The following is a 20127-nucleotide window of genomic DNA, read 5'->3' on the forward strand; positions in this document are numbered from 1 at the left end:
ACACAGGAAATCTTTCCTGCCTGTGGCCATCTCCCTGTACAACGCATCCACTTAACACACTGGTTACTGCTACAACTACACGTTTCTTTTCCAGCTATTTATTAATGAGTGACTTATGTGTGTATATATATATATATGTATATATTGTACTATTCTTAGTTAGCGTATTGTCTGTCTTGTCTTAATGTTGGTTTATGTTGGTTTATAATGGAGCACTGTAACAAAAAAAATAATTTCCCCCAGGGATCAATAAAGTATTCTGATTCTGATTCTGATTTCCACGCTGTGTTTGCTGGCTGAAGCTCCACCTCTGCATGTGGGGCAGCGGGGGCCTCAAGGCCCCTTTTGCCAAACTGTGGGCGAGGGTCCAGACTCTGTCCTGTGTGCCCCTGTTGATAAGCTGTCCCGCTGCCAGACACGAGCTGGTAGGAGTCCATTTACCCAGAAACTGCAGCCAAGGACACTTTGGAGGTTCTGATCCGTGAACATTTTCTCTGCTTCAGTCAGAATCTTTTATCTTCGGTGGTTTCAACTGCATGATCTACTATTTTTCTACCAAGTATATAATCTAATCTCTCTTTATGAATCTGGAATAATCTCTCTGTCTAATGGTAGTGGGCTTTGGAAAGCTTCAGCCTAAACCTGTTTACATTTTATCTGTTTTCTTTTCTTCATTTAATAAAAGCTTTTATTTTGAAAGTTTGGATTTCAGTCGAGATTAAGCACTGAATAAAAACAGTCTTCCTGGTTATGATGAAGCCTGCCTGCTGGAATTAATCAAACATCTGGCCCTGCCTGTAAGTAGGCCCCACGGTGGGATCCTGGATGGGTTTATGCTTGTCTCACCGTTTTTAAGGTGGTGTTTGTGAGTGTTTCTGTCTCACCAGAATGGAAAAGGCCAAACTGCAGCCGTCCGTCTCCTCGCGGCCTGAAGGGCCTTGCTGGTAAATGGCATGTAAACAAAGGAACCGTCTGGCAGCTGCACTGATGGAAATCTGAACAGTTACTAATGTGTTTTTCAGCAGCCCCGTTATCTCAAAGGCCCACTATCAAACCAGAGTACATAATGAGTGTGGATAATCCGGCCCGCTTGCTGAATCGGCAGCGCTGGTGATGGCCGTGGCCGTGGAGCGGGTGGCGGCGTTCTCAATTAAATTCTGCCAGTGGAGTGGAGAGAGACGGCGAGCTCGCAGAGATCAGTTTAACTGCTGAATGAGAGATTAGAAAGAAAACAAGTGTCGACTAATGCTGAATAAACTTCACCCCTACGGGTTGTTTCTTCGAATGCAGCAGACTATATGTGCCTTTCAAAGTCGAGGGAGTGGACGGGAGCTGAAACAAGAAGGAGAGGAAGCCGAAGAATAACTGTTACAGTTGTTTAAAGCCCAATAATTTTCAGATTTAAATCATTCCAACTCATGTGAGGCATGCATTCATCTTTGTTTCACAGCTTTGTTCACTTTGTTCTTGTTTAAAAGTCGCTATTTGAGAAAAAAGGCTAAAAAGAGCTTCATCGAATCAGAAGTATTTTTTGTGCTTCTGTATCATTACACTCACAAATCCACAAGGAAACAAAAAATACTCAAAATCAAAAGAATGTTTTTGTTTTTGTGGTACACGTTCAAATCTGATACCATCATAGCCTGCTGCCGCCATGTTGGTTTATCAGAGTCAGAAGTGACCATATTTAGACCAGAGGGCGGAGCTTTTGGTTCCGCAGCATGAGCTTTACTAGAAGTTGATGCTTCCTGGCATCCATTAAAACCTGCAAGTCCTTCATCGTCCAGCAGAGGCTCCAGCAGAGTCCGTACTCATGTTAAAGTGGAAATGCTGTTTCAGGAACAGCTTCAGGAGTCAGGAGTAGTAGTCGTGGTCTTCAATTCCTTGACGTCTTTCCTGTTCCCATCAGCTGACACACTGCAGCTGTTTCAGGTCTCTGCCAGCTCCCTCCCCGTGGAAAGCTGACCGGCTTTCTGGTTCCAGCTGACTTGTCTGTCTCGAGCACTTCCACTGGGACCTCTCCCAGAGTTTCAATTAACGATCTTTCTTCAGCCAGCAAAGAGCAGAAGAGATCAGGGAGGAAGGGAACACTGTGTGACCGCCGCTCCGTCACAGCCGGGTCTGAGGAAAAACTCCAGGCGTGCATTCATAAATAAAAAGAAGTGTGTGATTGATGCTGCAGGGCTTTATTTTTTCCTTTCTTAAATACCTAAAATTGTCTCTAGACTGTAGAAACCTCTAAAACAAGATTGTAAAACATGATCCGGCCCCAACTATATATTCTCCAGAGGTGATGGGTAACCACCTTCTCCATAAACGGACAAAAACACCCACATACTGCTGTCTCACTCCCAGTTTATTGATTGATTTTTATTAGTATTCCTTCCTGCATAAATATGCCGAGCCCAGACAGCATTACAAGACATGGTTATTTAGGAAAAAGAAACCAGAACCAGACAGAGGCAACAAATCAAACATACTGATACTTTTCTTTTTCTGAGCTTTACAAATATAGAGAACTCATTAGGAAAGAATTTTGAAAACTTGTTCATTCATTCTTTATCAGTGCACCAAAAAATTTCTGGGTCTTAGTAACAGTAATCTCATCATACATGGAAACATTACTGAAGAAAACATGATTAATTATTAACTTCTAAATCTCGTAATTAACACAACCTGTTCTCCTCCTGGATGTTTTTAATCTGTGAACTTCAAGAGTCAAGAAACGAATTCTTGTTCTTCATAAATGTGCTGTAATCGCTCTCAAGGCCTTAATCATGCTTCATTTGAATATATGTTCATTATTTTGGTTTTAACAAGATGTCCTTTAACCATTTTTCTCCAAGTAACTTTATTCTAGTAGAGTTCACACTGTGTAATAAATTGTTATTACAATACATAAATCAGCATGAGGCTCTGCAGGACAGGATGATTTCCTCCAAAGCAAAGCCATCCTGTTGACTCTAGTTTCTTACAAGCTTACCATTTAATTTTCACCTTGTTGATCCAGGAATACAACTCGGATTCTGTTTAATGTTGTTCCAAACACCACTGACCTGAGGCATGAAAGGACAAGCTTTATTTCTGTTGTTGCAAATACAGTATTGATATATATGAATATGTACGTCTTAGTACATGCTGGCTGATCGTTATCCTCACTCAAACCCAGCACAGGTTAGGAGTGTAGTTTAAAGCCCAGCAGAAACCTACATGTGTGCAGGAGAAGCAGCTGGTTGTGGAGGTTGAAGGTGAATGAAATTAAATGGAGGATGGTGTAAAGCAGCTTGTTATACTGTGACTTATCTGATATACAGTATTTTTTGTACAGTAATAGAAACAATACAAAATGTAAAAATCAGCCTTTATTAATTTCAGCAATCCTTTCTATTAAAAAATGATGAAAGATTCTACAAGAAAATGTTATGTTATTAGTTTACAGCTTCACAGGGCTCCATTTATTGGCTTATCAAACAGAAACACCGGAAACAGGAAGTCCAAAAAGTTGGAGTTCTACTTTCACTAATCCTCAGAGGTCTCAAACATCATCAGCAATGTCAGGAACCATTTTAGCTCTTTCCCCCTAAAGACGACTTTTGATACCCTCAGTAACCTTATGATGAGTTCTGATGCCTCAGTATATGTCAATAAAGTTGTGGTTTGATGACCATTAGAATAGTTTCTTAGTTTCCAAATGTAGCTGCATAGGCAAAGACTGCCCTCACTAACTGATGGCCTCCCAGTCATTTTGGTCTATAAGCAGCTCAAATATGAACTTCTAACATCACAAGAATGCATTAATAAACATGCAGCAAACAGGACGCTGATAAAATCCAAACCAGTTTAGCTTACCAGGCTATTTCGTACTTATTTGACTGTTTATTGGTTTCAATCTCTAGTTTAGACAGTCGGTGCTGCTTTACACCATTTTGATGTGCACCAGCTTACAGATGGAGAATTTACAAAAGTGAATCATCGGCTCTCAAAGGCAGAAAATTGGGCATGCATCAGAAAGCCCATTTCCTCCATCACACTGTCTGGCCGTCATTAGAGCTGCTCTGTGTGGATAAAAGGTGAGGAGAGAGTGGACGCTGATGAAAGCCTCTGCAGGCTGCGTCTCATTTAACTGAGCCCGATAGCTGGAGGAATGGCTCGTTAAGACACCTTAAAACATCGTTAACGTTTCCTCTCTCAGATTGTTGCCTATCAGGCAAAACTGTCTGCTCAGGGGTCACAGAGTCCTCCCAAAGTCTTCCACTACAATCCGCCAATCAGCCCGACACAGGCCCGATCTGCAGACATATCTCAGAGGAGTTAGGCAGCACTCAAAAGGCCATCCTGGTGCTTAACAGTATAAAACTGGGGAACTGAATCCTTAAATTGTCACCTTTCGACCGGTGACTCTGCTCAATGTTACACCATAGAAAGAGGCACTCTCTGTGCGAGATGGTGTTTTCTTTCACACCCTGCATGCATTAGTGAAGCCTCCTGATAGTAACATGTGCAATCAGTCCTTCATTTAGAGATACTTGTGCCTAACTGTTGGTAAAAACCGAAGAAAAGCGAAGCACTGAAAACATTTTTCAGAGCGACGCTGCTGGAGCTCCGTTTGATTTTATCCACAGCTTTAAAGCAGCCGAGGTCAGGTTCAGCGCACGCTGCCATTATCTGACATTTTGGGAAATCCTTTACACCTGAGAGTCAGATGGATATCAGCTGTCGAGCAACACGTCATTACATTCAAGTCTGAGTGTCCTTTTTCTGGAAGATAAATCCTCGCCTGTTTGAAGAACCTGGAAGGTCATTTAATGACACTTAAGGGGGGTTTAAAGGTTTCTGCAGGATCCTCAAAGACTCTGAATACATTCCATCAGCTTCACGATAAAAAGGATTTACGGGCTGTTTCTCTTGGTTTAAGTGTAGCTGTGGGCTGTGTAAATATGTCAGCACTCTGTGAGGACCACAGATTGTCTTAAATTTCTAACAAAGAAAATCTAAGGAGGTTAAAATTAATTTCAACCTAAATTTGGGGTTTTAATGGGAATTTAATTTAGACTTATTGGAGGGAGGGTAAATGTTTCTAAAGTTGTCAAAAATCCCTATAACTTGTGGGCTGGTACTAAAGTAAGACTGAAGAACATTTTTAGTGAGTTGGATATTAAACATGGACGTCATCTGTTGGGTTGTTTTGGATCATTTTGGCTGCTGCCATGTTGAGTTTTTTTTCATAGGTGACCATATTTGGAGACGAGGGTGGAGCTAATGCGGCCAAACAAATGTGATGAACTTATCGATAGAGAACAAACATGTATACGTGTTTGTTACGTTTCTGTATCAGCCTGTAAACATGTTTATTTCTGCTGTTTTAGTTAAACATGGTAGTCTATGGGGACTGACTCACTGCTGCCTCTGCTGGACTTCAGAGGAACTGCAGGTAGTAATGACGTTCTCTGCTCTGTCAGAAGCTCAGTGTGATCTGAGGTGTTTCGTCTTCAGGCTTTGCCTTCTGCATGTGGTTGAGGCTTTTTTATAGTCCTGTGTTGTTTCTTTTCTCGTAGCAGGTCTTTGACTGAAGTGCTGATGAATCTTGACGTTCTCGGCGGCAGCATTGTTTGTTCAGTCTGATCTCCGGTGGCTCTGAAACGTTCTCGGAGCACCGTAATCGTGGCTCTCTGTGGTCCCTGCTGCTCTCACGTTCTCTTCTTCCTCCCCTCATTCACTTTCTCCTCAGCTCCCTGCAGGAGGGACGAGGCTGTGCTCTGCAGCCTGGAGAGCCTTTAAATGAGTGACCTTTGAGACAATCAGAGGCGCCCCGGCTCAAACAAACCCTGAATGGCGAGTGGCGGTCCCCGGGCCCCGTAGCAGGCTGCTGCCCGGGCTGCCTGTGGATTACATTGATCCCCTGAAACAATGGCCTCACTGCGCTCATGGTGGAGAGGGCTGATAAATAACATGTGAATAAATGCAGGGGGAGCACCGAGAGTCATGGAGGCCTCTGCTCTGAGCTAGAAAGGATTTTCCTGTTGTTCCAGAAGCTTCACGTCCCAAACAGCCAACAGGTTTCATTTGACTGGGTTCTGTTCAGGTGACATCGTAACCACGGCTGACATGAACTCATATAGACAGTCGTTGCTGCTGCCATTTTCTAATAAAACCCAAACTTTGAAAGTCTTTGTGATTAGCAGCCGGGCTCGGCCCCCCCCACACACACCCTGCCCCGCTCCACCCACTGTAGTCTATAGAAACGCTTGAAAGAAGCAGCGGCGGGATGAGAGGGGGCAGCAGTGAGTGGAATATAAAACATTTAGAGAGCTCTTCTTCAGGAGTGTGAGGGTGAAACGAAGGGAAAAGGGAGATTACTCTGATCTGCCAGGGGAAATGTTTCTGTGGTACACGCTGAGGTGGGGGAGGGGCGTAAATGTGTATTCATGTGGACGAGGATGCTGAGTGTTTCCAGTTTAACATCAGAGTGCGAGTCGAAGTCATCGTGAGCTGCTGCAGATTCAGGTCAACGCCAGTGTGAACACTTTCAATCTGTTTGTGTCGGGGGGAGACATCTGCTCAAGGATTCAGGCTAGAAGAGGTCACCTGTTCACCTGCTGCTACATTGTTAACAGGCAGGATAGATGTAAAATATCACGGAGAGCATGACCAGCATTTATACAGCAGTCAGTCTGCTCGTACACTAAATACTTACTTTGAACACAAAGTAAACCCTAACAAAACTTAAAAACACAACATTCAGAGTAAATATAAAAAAATATATACTTAAAATATCAAAATACCAAGTATAAAACAAACTAATGTAGAAAGTGCAACCTAAACACTTTTATAGTAGAAGATGAAGTCATTCTTGAAAATATAATAAAATGTAAATTTTTTTAGGTTTTTAAAATATCTACATAAAAAAAACCCTAAAACTTTAGCAAAGTAAATACAAAAATAAATAAGTAAATAAACAAAAATGAAGAACAATGCAAAGAAGAAATTATGAAGCAAATGGAAAAATACACAGAATAGTAAAATATAGAATAAATTATTGAAATCACAATAGTGAATTTAACAAAAGAAATAAAAAATAAGTATTACAAAGCTTACCTTTTTTGTATTTTACCAAAATAAAATGTAATAGTTTCAAAGTTAATTAAAATGTTAATATTTAATTCTTGAAACTAAAATAAAACGTCAATTAAAAAGTAAACATATACACTACAAGTTAAAAAAAATCCACAGTGTATACAGATACTGTGTATCATCACTGCGAGCTTGGAGGTGTTTCAGACTGTGTCCTGATTGGTGTAACCTTAAAGGCAGGAGGACGCTCTGCTTCAGCTTTTTAATCTCAGCCACGGCTTTGTTTGCAGCATCTTCATACAGCAGGGAAATGTAGTTTCAGGAGGAGTGTGAGGTGTACTCAGAGTACAGACAGACTGAGGCCCTCACACACAGACAGAAGCATCTCTGTCTCTCGCTCTCCGTCTCACTCTCCTGTCTCTCTCCTGTCTCTCTGCAGAAGCTGGCGGTCAGAAGCTGTCCTGTTGGGACGACTAAGCCGCTGTCGCTCATCAAGCCTCCCAGTCAGGGCATCGCCATCTCCGTGGTGCCGGCCAAGGCTCCCGTTTCCATGGTAACCGCACACATTAACGGACAGAAGGCGGTGGCGAGCTCGGAGCCACTGCAGACGTCCCCCATCAACCTTCAGACGGGCGGCAGGGCCGTGGCCGCTGGAGTCCACCCGTTCAGCAGCAGCAGCAGGAGAGCCGGAGAGCTGCCCCCCTCCCAGGTAACGTCCCTGCTGAGGTCACAGCGAGCAGCTGTTCCAGCTGTTTCTGTTCCAGTCATTAAGGTCAACAGGTGTCCAAAAAGAAACTACTTTACTTTTTCACACAGAAAGTAGTTTATTTCATGTGATGGATTACTACATCACACATCTGGAGATTGAGTCTCAAACACGTTATTGTGGATTCACCTGTTTTCCAGGTGAGCGATGAGTTAATAGGTTTTATACAGTAACACAGACCTGCACCCGATGCAGGCAGCTTTGTTTCCTGCAGGTAGAATTTGGGTTTTTGTGAATGGAGTCTGGTGGGCTTGGACAGAGCCGTCTGACAGCAGCACAGGCACTGAAAATGTTTTCGTACTGTCCGCAGTGCTACGATTAGCTTGTCCTTTATTTACCACAGTAAATGTAGAACATTTGTTCCTGGTTCCTGGTATTAGTCTGCCTATTTCCTGGAAACTATAATGAAGAATATCAACAGCGGATGAATCTGTGGAGCTTCACAGAACATCTGCTTTTTGGATCCTTTCAGAGGTATTTTATTCTTTATAGTCTTTAGTCTACACTGCAGAGCTGAAGTTATAAAAGCATTTTCCCTCTGAACATCAAACTGGTTTAGAGTTTACAGATTTAAAGACTCTTTAACGTGACGTGTTGGTCTTTAAAGCCGCTGGTTTAGGGAGTAAATGTGTTTTCTTTGCAGCCATCACCTTGTCGAGCATCCAGAAGCTTCTGTGTTGAGTCACTGCTCAGAAACCTTGGAAGAAGAAAGAAATTGCAAAAACTTGACATTTTGTGCCAGCTGCTCTAACATCCTGAATGATTGTGTTTGAATGCAGCTCAGCGTGTGAATGATCAGAGTCAGACAAAGACCTGAAAACCACAAATTCATCAAGCACAACACTTCCTGTTAAAGTGTCATTTTACTTATTTCGTCAAAGAAATCTCAATTTTTTTAAAAGCTTCAACTCTGAGATAAACACATCAAAAGCTCATGTATGTGTGGTCAGAAAACTGAGTCTGAATGTAGCAGAGCCAGCCTTGTTTTTTCATGTCGGTCAGTTTCCTGTCATAGAGTCTGAGGGCGTGAGTGCCGCAGCTCGCCGCTAAAGCAGCAGCTGATTGTTGTTGTGATTCTGAACACAATGTGCAGCACGGAGGAGAACTCATGGTTTGAACTCAGGGACTGTTTTCCACTGTTCCTCCTCCTCCTCTGAGCTGTTAGGATTCAGGCCGCAGCACCTCACCTCTTCCACACTTTGTATTCAGCACCATCACCTCCATCAGCACACAGTCGGGATCCGAGCTTCACGCTCAACACCGGCAGCCTCCACACTATTACTGTAATTGCACGGCACCATAGAGGGAGGAGGGCCGAGCCTCGGGGCCCTCGGGCTCTGGCTTTATGCTTCCTCTGTCTGTCCGGCACATCGGCACACCTCATATGACACGCAACACGTCTGCTAATGTGAGACTGGCTCACACAGAGAGGCTGCAAAGTCTGACAGGAAATAACACGAGGAAGCTCTGCATCTGAAACTAGTCCTAAACACCATGATAAACAATGTCCAAAGCTTTCTAAAGAAGACCCAAATCAACACCTAAAAATGCAAGAATCAATGCCCCTAAAGGGATTTTGACTTAAATGGAAATGATGTCCTGGACGACGTTCAAAGCCTTTCTAACATTAGAATTAAACTATAACTAGCCCAAACTATGGTCCAAAATGAGTCTTAAATCAGGCCTCAAAATGTCAGAAGCAATGTCCCAAACCTTTTCCAAAATATCTCTCATATATGTAACATCATCATAAACAGGTTTAAAATAATGTACTGTTTAATATAGTGTTTCCGGTAACATAACGAAGCAGCCGGTTGGTGGACCTATAGGGAAGATTGCACCATCTACATGCGGTGCAGTGAGAGTTTGAGCTTCCATCAGGGCTGCACTGATAATCATAAAACTTGTTTAACACGGACCAGAAAATGAACACGTGACAATTCACAGTCCCACGACATTCAGGCTAAATGACACTCGGTGGTGTTGACTGTTCTTCACACATCACCAGGGGACCGGTCAGGGTGGGTTTGCATTTCAGGTCTAAATTTTATATGAAGTGAATCTGACCCTGATGATAAGCAGGTTCCTGGCAAGCTGATGGAATTAGGTTTCTTCAGCCTGCACTTAGAGGCTTTTTGTGAAGCTTGTGGCTTTGGCCTTGTGCTTCCTGTCTTCTGTCAGTTTGAGGCTTCTTACAGGTGGACGATCAGCTGCTCAGCTGCCGTTGCCTCTACTTGGGATGCAAAGCAGGTCGAACGTTTGGTGCGATAAGGCAGCTGCTTTTCATCATCGTGTCACTTTGGACAAACCCAGACTGGCTCTCCTCCTCCGTCAGGTGGTGGAGGTGAATGCTTTGGGCAGCAGGACTCTCTCAGCTCTTTATGGCTGCATTGTTCAGCCGAAGCCAGCGCTCCTCACCCAGCTGCCATAAAAGAAAAAATAAACCCTCACTCTCCCCGACGCTTTTCTCGCCTCCATCAATTGAGAGTCATAAAGGCTCAGCCAATCAGAGGCCGGTGGCTCATGTGTGAACTGAGATGAGGAGGGGGGGGTGGGTGGGGCAGGGAGGCAGGTCACTCCGACCACCTGGCCGCTAATTTGCAGATCAATAATGAGTTGTAATGGGACTGCTGCTCTGCATGAGTGCACACATTACAGCTGCATTGTTTCAGCACTTCAGTGAACTCTGAGTGCCGCTACACACACACACACACACACACACACACACACACACACACACACCGTTTCTCTGTGCAGAGAGACGGGGATGCCGAGGCGCCGCCGTGACCCGCTTTACAAATTCAAATCAGACTGTGTTCAGACATCCCCCTCCTGCTGGTGGGGTTCATTATCTCTGCCGAGCAGGTGAGGCCTCGGTCTTTCACACACGACTCGAACAGTTCGGGGCATTTGGTAGAAAGTTTTGCTCCGAGTTTTTGAAATCGTTTTAATGATTTCACGCTTTTCAAACACTTTGAGGTGAGGACCTTTTACCATCATCTTTATTTGAAGGCTGGTGATTTGGCTTCTCCCAAATAAAAAAACTAAATGCACACTCAACAAAGCAAAATCTAACCTAAAAACTCCAGACAGTTAAAGTAAATGTGTTACAGCCATGTGTTCCATGTACTGGAGTTTCTCAGCTGTAAATCCTTCAGAACAAATATAGAAGTTCAAAATATAAAAGTGCATCATAACGATGCCCAAACCATCTCAAACAACTCAGCAATGTTTGACCTTTTGAATTTGTCTGAACCCATTTAAAAAAACAACATCAACATCCTGAACAATGTTTAAAGTAGAAATTGTTGAAAAGCTTTGCTAAATGACTCTTTATCCTGTCCTAAAACTACCCTAAACACCCAAACAGCATCCTAGTCCCAAACAACGTCATCATCATCTCCCTGAATGTCTGAAATCTGGTTGTAAAAAAGCGTTTAAAACAGCATTTCAGCCGGCGCTGAAACAGAATGGAGAAATCTGCATCTTCAACACCGGGCCAGAGTTTATCTGAAGATGACATCAGAAACATTCAGCATGAGCGAGTGCTGCCTCAGAGGAAGGGATTCAAAATAGAAATCATAAAATGTCGGATTTTATTCAGATTTGTTATGAAGCCGGTGAGAAAGCAGCAGTTTTACGTGAGCTGGAGATAATTGGGGCTGGTTTCAGTCAGCTGTGAACCCTGGCTACTGATTGGAGCTGAGCTCAGCGCATGTTAGCTGAAACGGAGGTACAGAGAGGCTGCGAGGAGGCCAAATCTGTTTGAAAGTTTGAACGCCAATCCTGCCTCTCTCTTTCATGACTCTCCTTCTCGCCGCCTCCCAAAGACATCTTTATCCTCTTAAAACAGCAGCCAAGGTCATCGGTGCCGTCCGCCTCCAAGGCTCGTCAAAGCCAGAGGAAGGTAGACGGCCCCTTCAAGTGGTCTGCACGAGCACAGAGGGTCTGCAGAGAGCGACGGTCGCATTAATCATTATTTCATTTGTCAGCTGGAAGAGAAGAGAAGGCAGGGGACAAACACGCATGCTGTATCTGCTGCTGATTTAGCTGGGCTCGGTTCAGTCACAGGAACTCAGGATTCAGGCTTCACCTCCCAGACCCCAAAACCGGGGTTTCATCTGCAGCCCATCATTTATTCTGAGATATGTAAGTGTGTGTCTAGGGAGAAGTGCGAGGTCATAGAGACGGACCAAACAGGCTGAAATAGATTTATTCATAAAGAGCTCTTCAGTGAGAGCGCCTCAGACTGAAGCACAGAGTGATACTTCAGTCTCTCTGGCTCAGATCTGCTCAGTCATTTCTCAGGATTTGGGGCTAAACAAGGACTTCTAAACATTTCCATGAACATCTGTGACTTCAGTAACCATGACGACCACAGGAACAGCATTAGTGTTAACCTGACAGGGGCGTATGTGAGGAAACATGGATCCTTTTTATTCATTGACCTCCTTACAGCTAAAACCTCAGTACAGATCATGAAGCCGTGCAACAGTCGACCTTTTTGATCATCAGCTTGTTTGATCCTCACAGCTTCATAAGTCCAGCAGACATCTGCATGAGCATCAGCTCGTTTATCTTCATTACAAACTGCAGTCAGATCAGTTTTAAGTGTCAGAGTGACGATCGATCAGAGTCTGAAATCTGCATTGCTACTCTGATGTCTGATCTGTTTTCTTCACCAAGTGCATTCTGGCTAAACTTTAAAGGGTCGTCTCGGCATGTGGGGTAGAGGTGTGATCAGAGCATGTTGGAGTAGATGAAAGCTCTCCTTTTACCTACATTTAGAGGTGGGGATCGTCGCCCTGCTGTGAGTCCTCCCGGGTTGGAATCATTTTCTCATATTTTGGAATTTTTGTGTTTGCTGAGATGGAAACGGTTAATTCTACTCTGATGATGGATCAGTTTTGGTCCAGTCGATGAATTCTGTGATTCATGATGAAGTTTGAAGGCAGCTTTAATTTGTTTTTTAATAATTGGAGGTATTTAACAAGCATGCTGCACTGCACGTTCACTTTAATCAGCACCAATCACAGACTCAAGGGCACGAGGAGGAAGTTTTACTTTCAGTCAGCACGTTTGTTTTGTGCAGGTTTCAGAAACGAGTGTCTGCTGCGTCTTCATCATCATCAGTGTTCAAGTTTCACCGCTGAGAGCGTGAATGAAGTCGGTATGAAGCACAGACGGAACCAGAATTATAATATTTCCTGATCAATGTTCAATTTTAAAAAGATGTTGTTAACATAAAAATCACATTTGATTGTTTAAAAACCTTTTGAAAGGAACATTTGTGTACTATTTTGTATGTGTACCAGTTTTTAATTTTTACTGTTTCATAAATGAGCAAAACTGTGTCCCTGTACCATAAAACACATTTAATTAAACTACAGCATCATATTCAGTACATGTATGAATAAATACTCAAATATTTTACATGCACAGCCGGGCCATACCCCGAGGTTAGCAGGGTTCAGGCCAGTGACCAAAGACTGAAGTTTGAATTATGTTGTAATAAACACTGAGCTGCACTAACATGCTCACACAGAAGTCACAGAGGTCAGAGGTCACAGAGGTCAAACTCAGGATTTCAGGTTCAAATGAGAAAGATTCTCTTCTTATTTCCAGCTTTCTGTTTTCCTGCTGAGTCAGATTGTGAAACAGCGCCCCCGGTGGACAGAGTCCTCCTGTTTTTTGTAGAAACACTGAGTGCAGCTGAAGCTGCTGATGCTGCAGACCGATTCTGAAGTGTCGTCTCTGCTCCGTGTGCGCCTCCTCCTCCTCCTCTTCCTGCTGCCGCTGCTGCTGTTGTCATGAAAAACCAAAGTTCATAACCTCCAAGGCTCGCCCGCCTCAGGCCATAAACCGTCCTTTGACCTGTTGAGACTCCAACACTGCTCACTGTTTACAGTGTTTACCCATCAAAAGTGGATGTGACGCAGAAAAGTCAGCGAAACTTCTGAGCTGATCTGTGAACACGGAGCTTTAATTTTTGTGTCACCACCACAGTTTGAGAATTGAAGCTGTAGTTTGTAAAACAGCTGCTCCTGGATCAGCTACTGATGAACAATCTTTAATTTATTTTAATTACAGCCAGAACAGTTCAATAAACACAAACTCTTCCTTTGTTGACTTTCACATGTTGTGGTTTCATATTTTAGTTTTTTAGCCGTGAAATCACCTCAGTCTTCCCCTTATATCAAGTGTTCCAGATGGATGTTTGCATTGAACATCTTCCTAATAATGAAGTCAGAGTATGAACAGTAACCCCACCCACCTGCTTCTTAAGCCTTTTCTTTACAAGGACAGCCAATCAGAAGGAACTGGGAGGAGCTAAAGGAGCAGCCGTGGGTCAGAGACGGGAGAATTATTCTGATCCGTATGTCATACCGAGCCGCTGTAGCAGGGTCCAGAAACAGATCCGGTTTAATGAAATCAAAGCTGATTGGACAGGAGGAGTGATGGTGATAATTAAGGAAGAGGAGTTTGGCTTTAGTTTTCTGTTTTCAGTTCTTCTCGTAGATGCCACAAACACAGCATCCTCGTCTGAATGTGACCCCGGCCCCTCCTCTCTGGTTTATCGCAGCAGGCCTGCGAGACTAGGGGAGGAGGACAGTGTATGTGCTGCAGAGCCTTGGTTTGCCTCGGTCATAGTGTAAACTTAAAGAAGGAAGCAGAGAAAATTCATTAAAAACAGGAAATCACTGGGCCGAGGAGGAGGGGGAGGAGGTCTCCTGAAGAGAGGGTGCTTAGGCTTGGAGAAAAGAGGCAGCAATTACCAAAATGAAAGCACTGCAAGAATTTTCATCTCTGCAGTTGCCATGGAAACCAACCTCGTCCTCCTCCTCGCTATGGAGCCGCAGCTCAATACAATGGAACGAAGGGATTTTCATAGAAGAAGAAAGGAGGGGAGGGAGCTGCCAGGAAACATGGAGGAGACGCTTGTGGCTCATTTATAGGTTAGTCTGACAGAAGGAGTTGGCCAATCAGGGTGCAGACATCAGAGGGGGGACAGGGGGCGCTGTGACGGGGCAGCATGCTTTAAACAGAGATTAAACAGAGGGAGCAGAGACGACCAACAGGGAGGGGGGATGGGGGGTGGGAGAGGAGAGGACCAACAGAGAGGGAGGGAAGGAAGAAAGGAGTCATTTCACTGACTGCTGAAATATTTTATGCATTAAACAGTAAAAATCGATTTCTGGTATTTATTTTTGTACAGTTTGGAAACACAGACTGAACTTAGAGTGTTTTGAATGAATTCAGTGAACTGACTGTAATTAGGCACTCCTGAGCTTCTGTACCGACTCTTCCAGCAGGTGGAAGATGTTTTAAAGTTTCCACTGAGCTCCTCTGAGCAGCAGCAGCTACTTAAACAAAGAGAAGTCCTCGTTAGTTTGAAGTGACGACCCACTCGGCTGCTTTTCTGTCTGTTATTTATTTGTTGCCTGGCAACAGGAAGAAGTAAAACGCTGCTGACTAACGAGACGCTGGAAACTGAACGACTTCCTGAGGAAGATTTCTTCTAATGAAGTTGTGAGTTTCATGAGACCAGCCGCGCAACAGCTCAGAAAGGCGGAGCTTCTCGTTACGGCCCACCCCACTGCTGCGGTTTGACTCGTCTGAGCAGAATAATCTCAGGTTCAGGTTACTGAAACGGTTTCCCAGCATGCAGGAGTGCTGTGGTTTGATGTAGGAGCAGCTCCCCTTGTGGTTAGTGTTTGTTACCACAGCAGAATGAGCCCACTGGACTATATGAATTAAAGAGTTCATGTGGCAGACTGACCCCGTGTTGTGTGTCAGTGATGATTCTGAGCAGATGGATTTAGACGCTGGACTCGTTTGAATCCTGCTTCAGGCGGGTGATCAGTTTGTTGATTTGTACTTTCTGTGTTGGTGCTCGAGGAGCTTCCTGCTGAATAACTGCGTTTGTGTGTTTCAGATGCTGGGAACTCTCACTGCTGTGCCCATCAAGGTGCCTCAAGTCAGCTCCCTGCACCGGCTGGCAGGACAAGCAGCCACTGTGCTACCTCAGGTAAAACCACTTGCTAGGTCATCCTTGTTAGTCTGACTCCACATCACGATAATGTGTCACAGTCTGATTGTAACAGTAGCTGCTTCAAGCTGAAAGCACCAGAATGATGAAATCAAAGTGTTTCTGCTGAGCAGCTCAGTGCAGAGTTTAAAGCAGAGCTTCAGGTTTGATCTGCGGGAGAACGCCCACTTCTTCTTCTGTCTTTGTAAAAGCTGCAGAGTCGCTTTGTTTTGTGCTTCAGTGACACTGTGAGCTGCTTCACACACTGTAACAGTAAATACAAGACCGCCGAGGAGCGAGGAGGGAAAAAGAACAATTACGAGAAAAAAGAAAAGAGGAGCAGGAAGATGAAAAAGAAGATGAAGGAGAAGACCAGGGAAAAAGAAAGAGGGAGTTAAGTAGGAGCTAGAGGAAGTGAAGAAGGAAGGAATGGAGGATGAAAAAGATGAGTTATTTTACAACCCCTTTTAACTCTTTGTATTGTTTATATTGACTATTTTATTACTTAACCTTCTGTTTATTTTAACCTTTGTGTACAGCGCTTTGTGACTACCTGTCAGTGCTTAATAAATAAACTTAACTTACTTACTTACTTAACTGGATGAAGACAAAAAAGAGTAAGAAGATGAAGAGTAGGAGGAAGAGTTTTTTGTGAAGCTGGGTTGTGTCTCTAAATCAGTGAAAATAAAAGTTTTATTTGGACGGTTCCTTTTTACAATGAAACATTTGAATGGGATAAATTTGAGTGGGATTTTATTTTGAAAGTCCTTCCCAGGTGGAAGTAAATCAAATGAAGTTTGGACACACTTGAAGAACCTGCAACATCCAGCAGGGGGCAGCAGAAACCAGAGCAGCACCACAGCTCACAGTTTCAGTCCCTTCATCATTTATCAGAAAATCCTCTCATAAATGTCTGAACTCAGTGTAACAGTGTTGACTCCTGCCTCACAGTGTGACTAGTTTAAACCATCATTTTCACCATCCTCCTCATCGTCGGGTGTTCTTCGAATCAGGGGTGACACGTCATGCCCGAGTGCTTCAGGAAAAGTTGAGTGTGTGTTGTTAAAGGCTGTCCTCCTGATGTCCCCCTGCAGGTCAGGCCAAAGACCCAGATCCCCGACAGCCTTCCCCACAGCCCCTGCCAGGAGCTGCAGCCTCTCAGCCTGCAGCGGGCCGCCGCCGTGGTCAGCCCCAAGAGCCAGGGCCCCACCCTGCCCACCGCCAACAGCACCTTCAGCCCCGACCACCAGCCCAACGGCCAGAGCGATGCCTCACCGCCCTCGGCCCCGTCGGGGGGCCCCGACTCTAGCAGCCCCGTCCACCACGCCTCTGCGGGGCCTGGCGTGGCCTACGCAATCATTGCTGCCTCCCCCGCCACCGGCAATGGGGTGTCTACTGTCAGCGAGGCTGTCAAGGTGCGAAAAACAGATAGAAACCACATTAATAATAATAATAATAATAATAATAATAAACCATTCCCCTCCTGGGAAATGGTTTGGACAGCTTTGGACATGTTTCCAGCCTTTAAGTCAAACTTTCATATTGAGCCATTTGTTAGTTTTCTTTGGCGCCCCCTGGTGGCAGAGCCTGCTGAAACTCAGCTGTTTTTACTGTTGATCAATGTGTTTGTGTCTGATTACTAAAGCTAAACTCAGACTTCACTGAAGCTGGTTTAAAGATTTTTAATCTGGTTAAATGAAATCGAAAGGAGCCAGTTGAGGTGGTTCGGGCATCGGACAAGGATGCCCCCTGGGCACCTCCTGGGCGAGGTTTTCCGGGCATGTCCCACCGGGAGGAGGCCCCGGGGCAGACCCAGGACACGCTGGAGAGATTGTATCTCTCGGCTGGCCTGGGAACGCCTTGGTGTTCCTTCCGGATAAGCTGGAGGAGGTGGCTGGGGAGAGGGAGGTCTGGGCTTCTCTGCTTGGGCTGCTGCCCCCGCGACCCGGCCCCGGATAAGCGGAAGAAAATGGATGGATGGATAAATGAAACCGGAAGTCATCTACACGGGGCAGGTCAAAGTTCAGTGGGTCACATCTCCCCTGACGTCACCTGTTTGTTTTCAGGTGATTATCATCCAGCCGCAGGCGCCCAGCAGCACCGAGGGGTCCCCGGCCCCGCCCACCCCCAAATCCCCATCCACCCCCAAATCCACATCCCCGAAGAAAGACGAGGACCCCGAGGTGAGACGCTACGCTTCATCTTCATCATCATTACAGTCAGCAGTCAAATCCAACTGAACTTCATCCTCACGTCGTCTCTCTCTCTCTCTCACTTTTCCAGAAAATCGCCTTCATGGTCGCCCTCGGCCTCGTCACCACCGAGCACCTGGAAGGTGAGTTTCCGGCTGCTCAGAAGTAACCAAGTACTTTTACTCGAGTACTAACCTGATCGACTTTATGTGTCAGCTGTTCCTCATTACAGTTTGAACAATTCAGAGAAAACATTAAAAAAAAGCTGGAGGTACACACTGTGTGGGGCACACCCGTGGACTGTTAGCAGATGAAACAGCAGTTTTTAAAGTGTTTGTGTTTCTGTGAACAGAAATCCAGATGAAGAGGCAGGAAAGGAAGAGGAGAAGCACAGCCAACCCGGCCTACAGCGGCCTGTTCGAGCCAGAGGTAAGAGAGCCAAAAAACGCTGCGATCGCCTTTAATCTAGATTAAATGAGGAATGTGAGTACTGCTTGTGTTCGTGCTCTCACTCTGTCCCTCGTGTCCCTGCAGCGTAAACGCCTGGCGTCACATTACCTGAACAGCTCACTCTTCCTGTCAGCACGAGGTAAGGAACAGCTCACCATCCTCTGCCTGCATTAGCATGTTTACACAGCTCACAATCAAACACTTTAACTCCACGTTCTCACAGTTTTAAAGTCAGTTTCATCTCTCATTACCCAGCAGCAAAAGCAGTGAAACATGACCTTTAACCTCATGGGCTATTTCACTGATCCTGAACTGTTCAAATTTGGTTCTGAATGTGCCGATATCCCTCTCAAGTCCTCACGATTCATGGTTCAGACATCACTGGACTCCCCAGGGTGACCTCTGACCTGCCAGCAGGAAGTAGCACCTGCTGATGCTCATTCACTCATTCCTTCATTCACTCATTCACTCAGCTCATTGATTGCAGTGATCTGATTGGTTGATCATGACTTGGTTACTAACCTACCTGAGATGTTTTAACTGAATGGCCTGCACGGCTTCTCCTCTAACCTGCCACTAACCTCTGCTCTGCTTCAATCCACATGCTAGACTCTGAGGATTTCTGCTGGAAGGTAGGTCATGTGATTCATGATGTCATACCTGTGTTTCAGGTCTTCTGTTTTCAGATGTGCATTAAAGTTCTTCATTTAAATCATCAGCCCGTCTCTCTTTTCACTGTCACTGACACTATGAGATCATAGGCTAGCAATGTGTCAATCACAGGTAGCCCCGCCCTAAACTGTCCCCTGCTTCCTGCTCCTCTAATGGGACGTCATTTCCAAAATGAGCTACATGTTTTATTGTAAAAGTATCAGATGGAGTTCACTGAGCTCAGAGGTCAGCTGGCTGGAGGCTCCCCCTGCTGGCTGTTAGAGAAAATGCAGACCCTGGTGGATGAGACCGGTACTGATGGATGCTTTTCATGCTCTGACAGCAGGACTTGGAGCATGATGACCACTGTGCCGTATGTAAGGAGGACGGCGAGCTGCAGCAATGCCACAATTGCCCTCGAGCTTTTCACCCCACCTGCCTCCACCCACCACTCAAAACCCCACCCAGAGGCCCCTGGTACTGCCCCAAGTGCCAGAAGAAGGTACGACCTTCCCGTCCTCACAGGTTCAAAGGTTTTTGGCTTTCGGTGCTTAGCATGTGTGTCTAACAGCATCGATCTGTTTTCGCTGTCCAGGTCCTGAATAAGGAGAACATGTCATGGCCACAGAACTTCGTTCAGTCCTACGTTACACACAAGACGGGTAAGACACGCGGTGAGCGGCCATGTTTGTCTGAGTGTACTGACGGTGCACTGATACATGTTTGTGTGTGAGCAGTGAGGCAGGAGGAGAAGCGACGGCTGCTGAGGAGGAACAACGAGCTGAAGAAAGAGTGTGCTCACCTGGAGGAACAAGACAAGCAGCTCAACAAGACACTCAAAGTACGAACACACACAGAGTTCCTCGACACACTGTGGTCACAGGTCTGGGTCCAACTTTTCCTGCGCTTTCGATCCTTCGTAACTTCATAGGTGCAGCAGCAGTCTTCACATTATAAGTCTTTCAGTG

General features: G+C 45.0%; 1 protein-coding gene across 3 annotated transcripts in view; it reads left to right on the plus strand.

Moving 5' to 3' along the window:
- Positions 1–20127, plus strand: part of phf21b (PHD finger protein 21B) — a 91517-nt gene that overhangs the window by 65071 nt on the left and 6319 nt on the right. For 2 of the 3 annotated variants that reach the window (XM_084909182.1, XM_084909184.1), the window contains exons 3-13: positions 7511–7780; positions 15774–15866; positions 16961–17281; positions 17933–18049; positions 18150–18201; positions 18411–18487; positions 18593–18647; positions 19118–19140; positions 19503–19661; positions 19755–19821; positions 19897–20000. In XM_084909182.1, the coding sequence (XP_084765308.1) occupies positions 7511–7780; positions 15774–15866; positions 16961–17281; positions 17933–18049; positions 18150–18201; positions 18411–18487; positions 18593–18647; positions 19118–19140; positions 19503–19661; positions 19755–19821; positions 19897–20000 (1338 nt within the window). The remainder of the gene's footprint in view (positions 1–7510; positions 7781–15773; positions 15867–16960; positions 17282–17932; positions 18050–18149; positions 18202–18410; positions 18488–18592; positions 18648–19117; positions 19141–19502; positions 19662–19754; positions 19822–19896; positions 20001–20127) is intronic. The other variant, XM_084909183.1, reaches the window with a different exon arrangement.

This window comes from Perissodus microlepis, chromosome 17 (genome assembly GCF_051167445.1).
Source record: "Perissodus microlepis isolate ML-2025 ecotype Zambia chromosome 17, ASM5116744v1, whole genome shotgun sequence".
Taxonomy (NCBI): Eukaryota; Metazoa; Chordata; class Actinopteri; order Cichliformes; family Cichlidae; genus Perissodus; species Perissodus microlepis.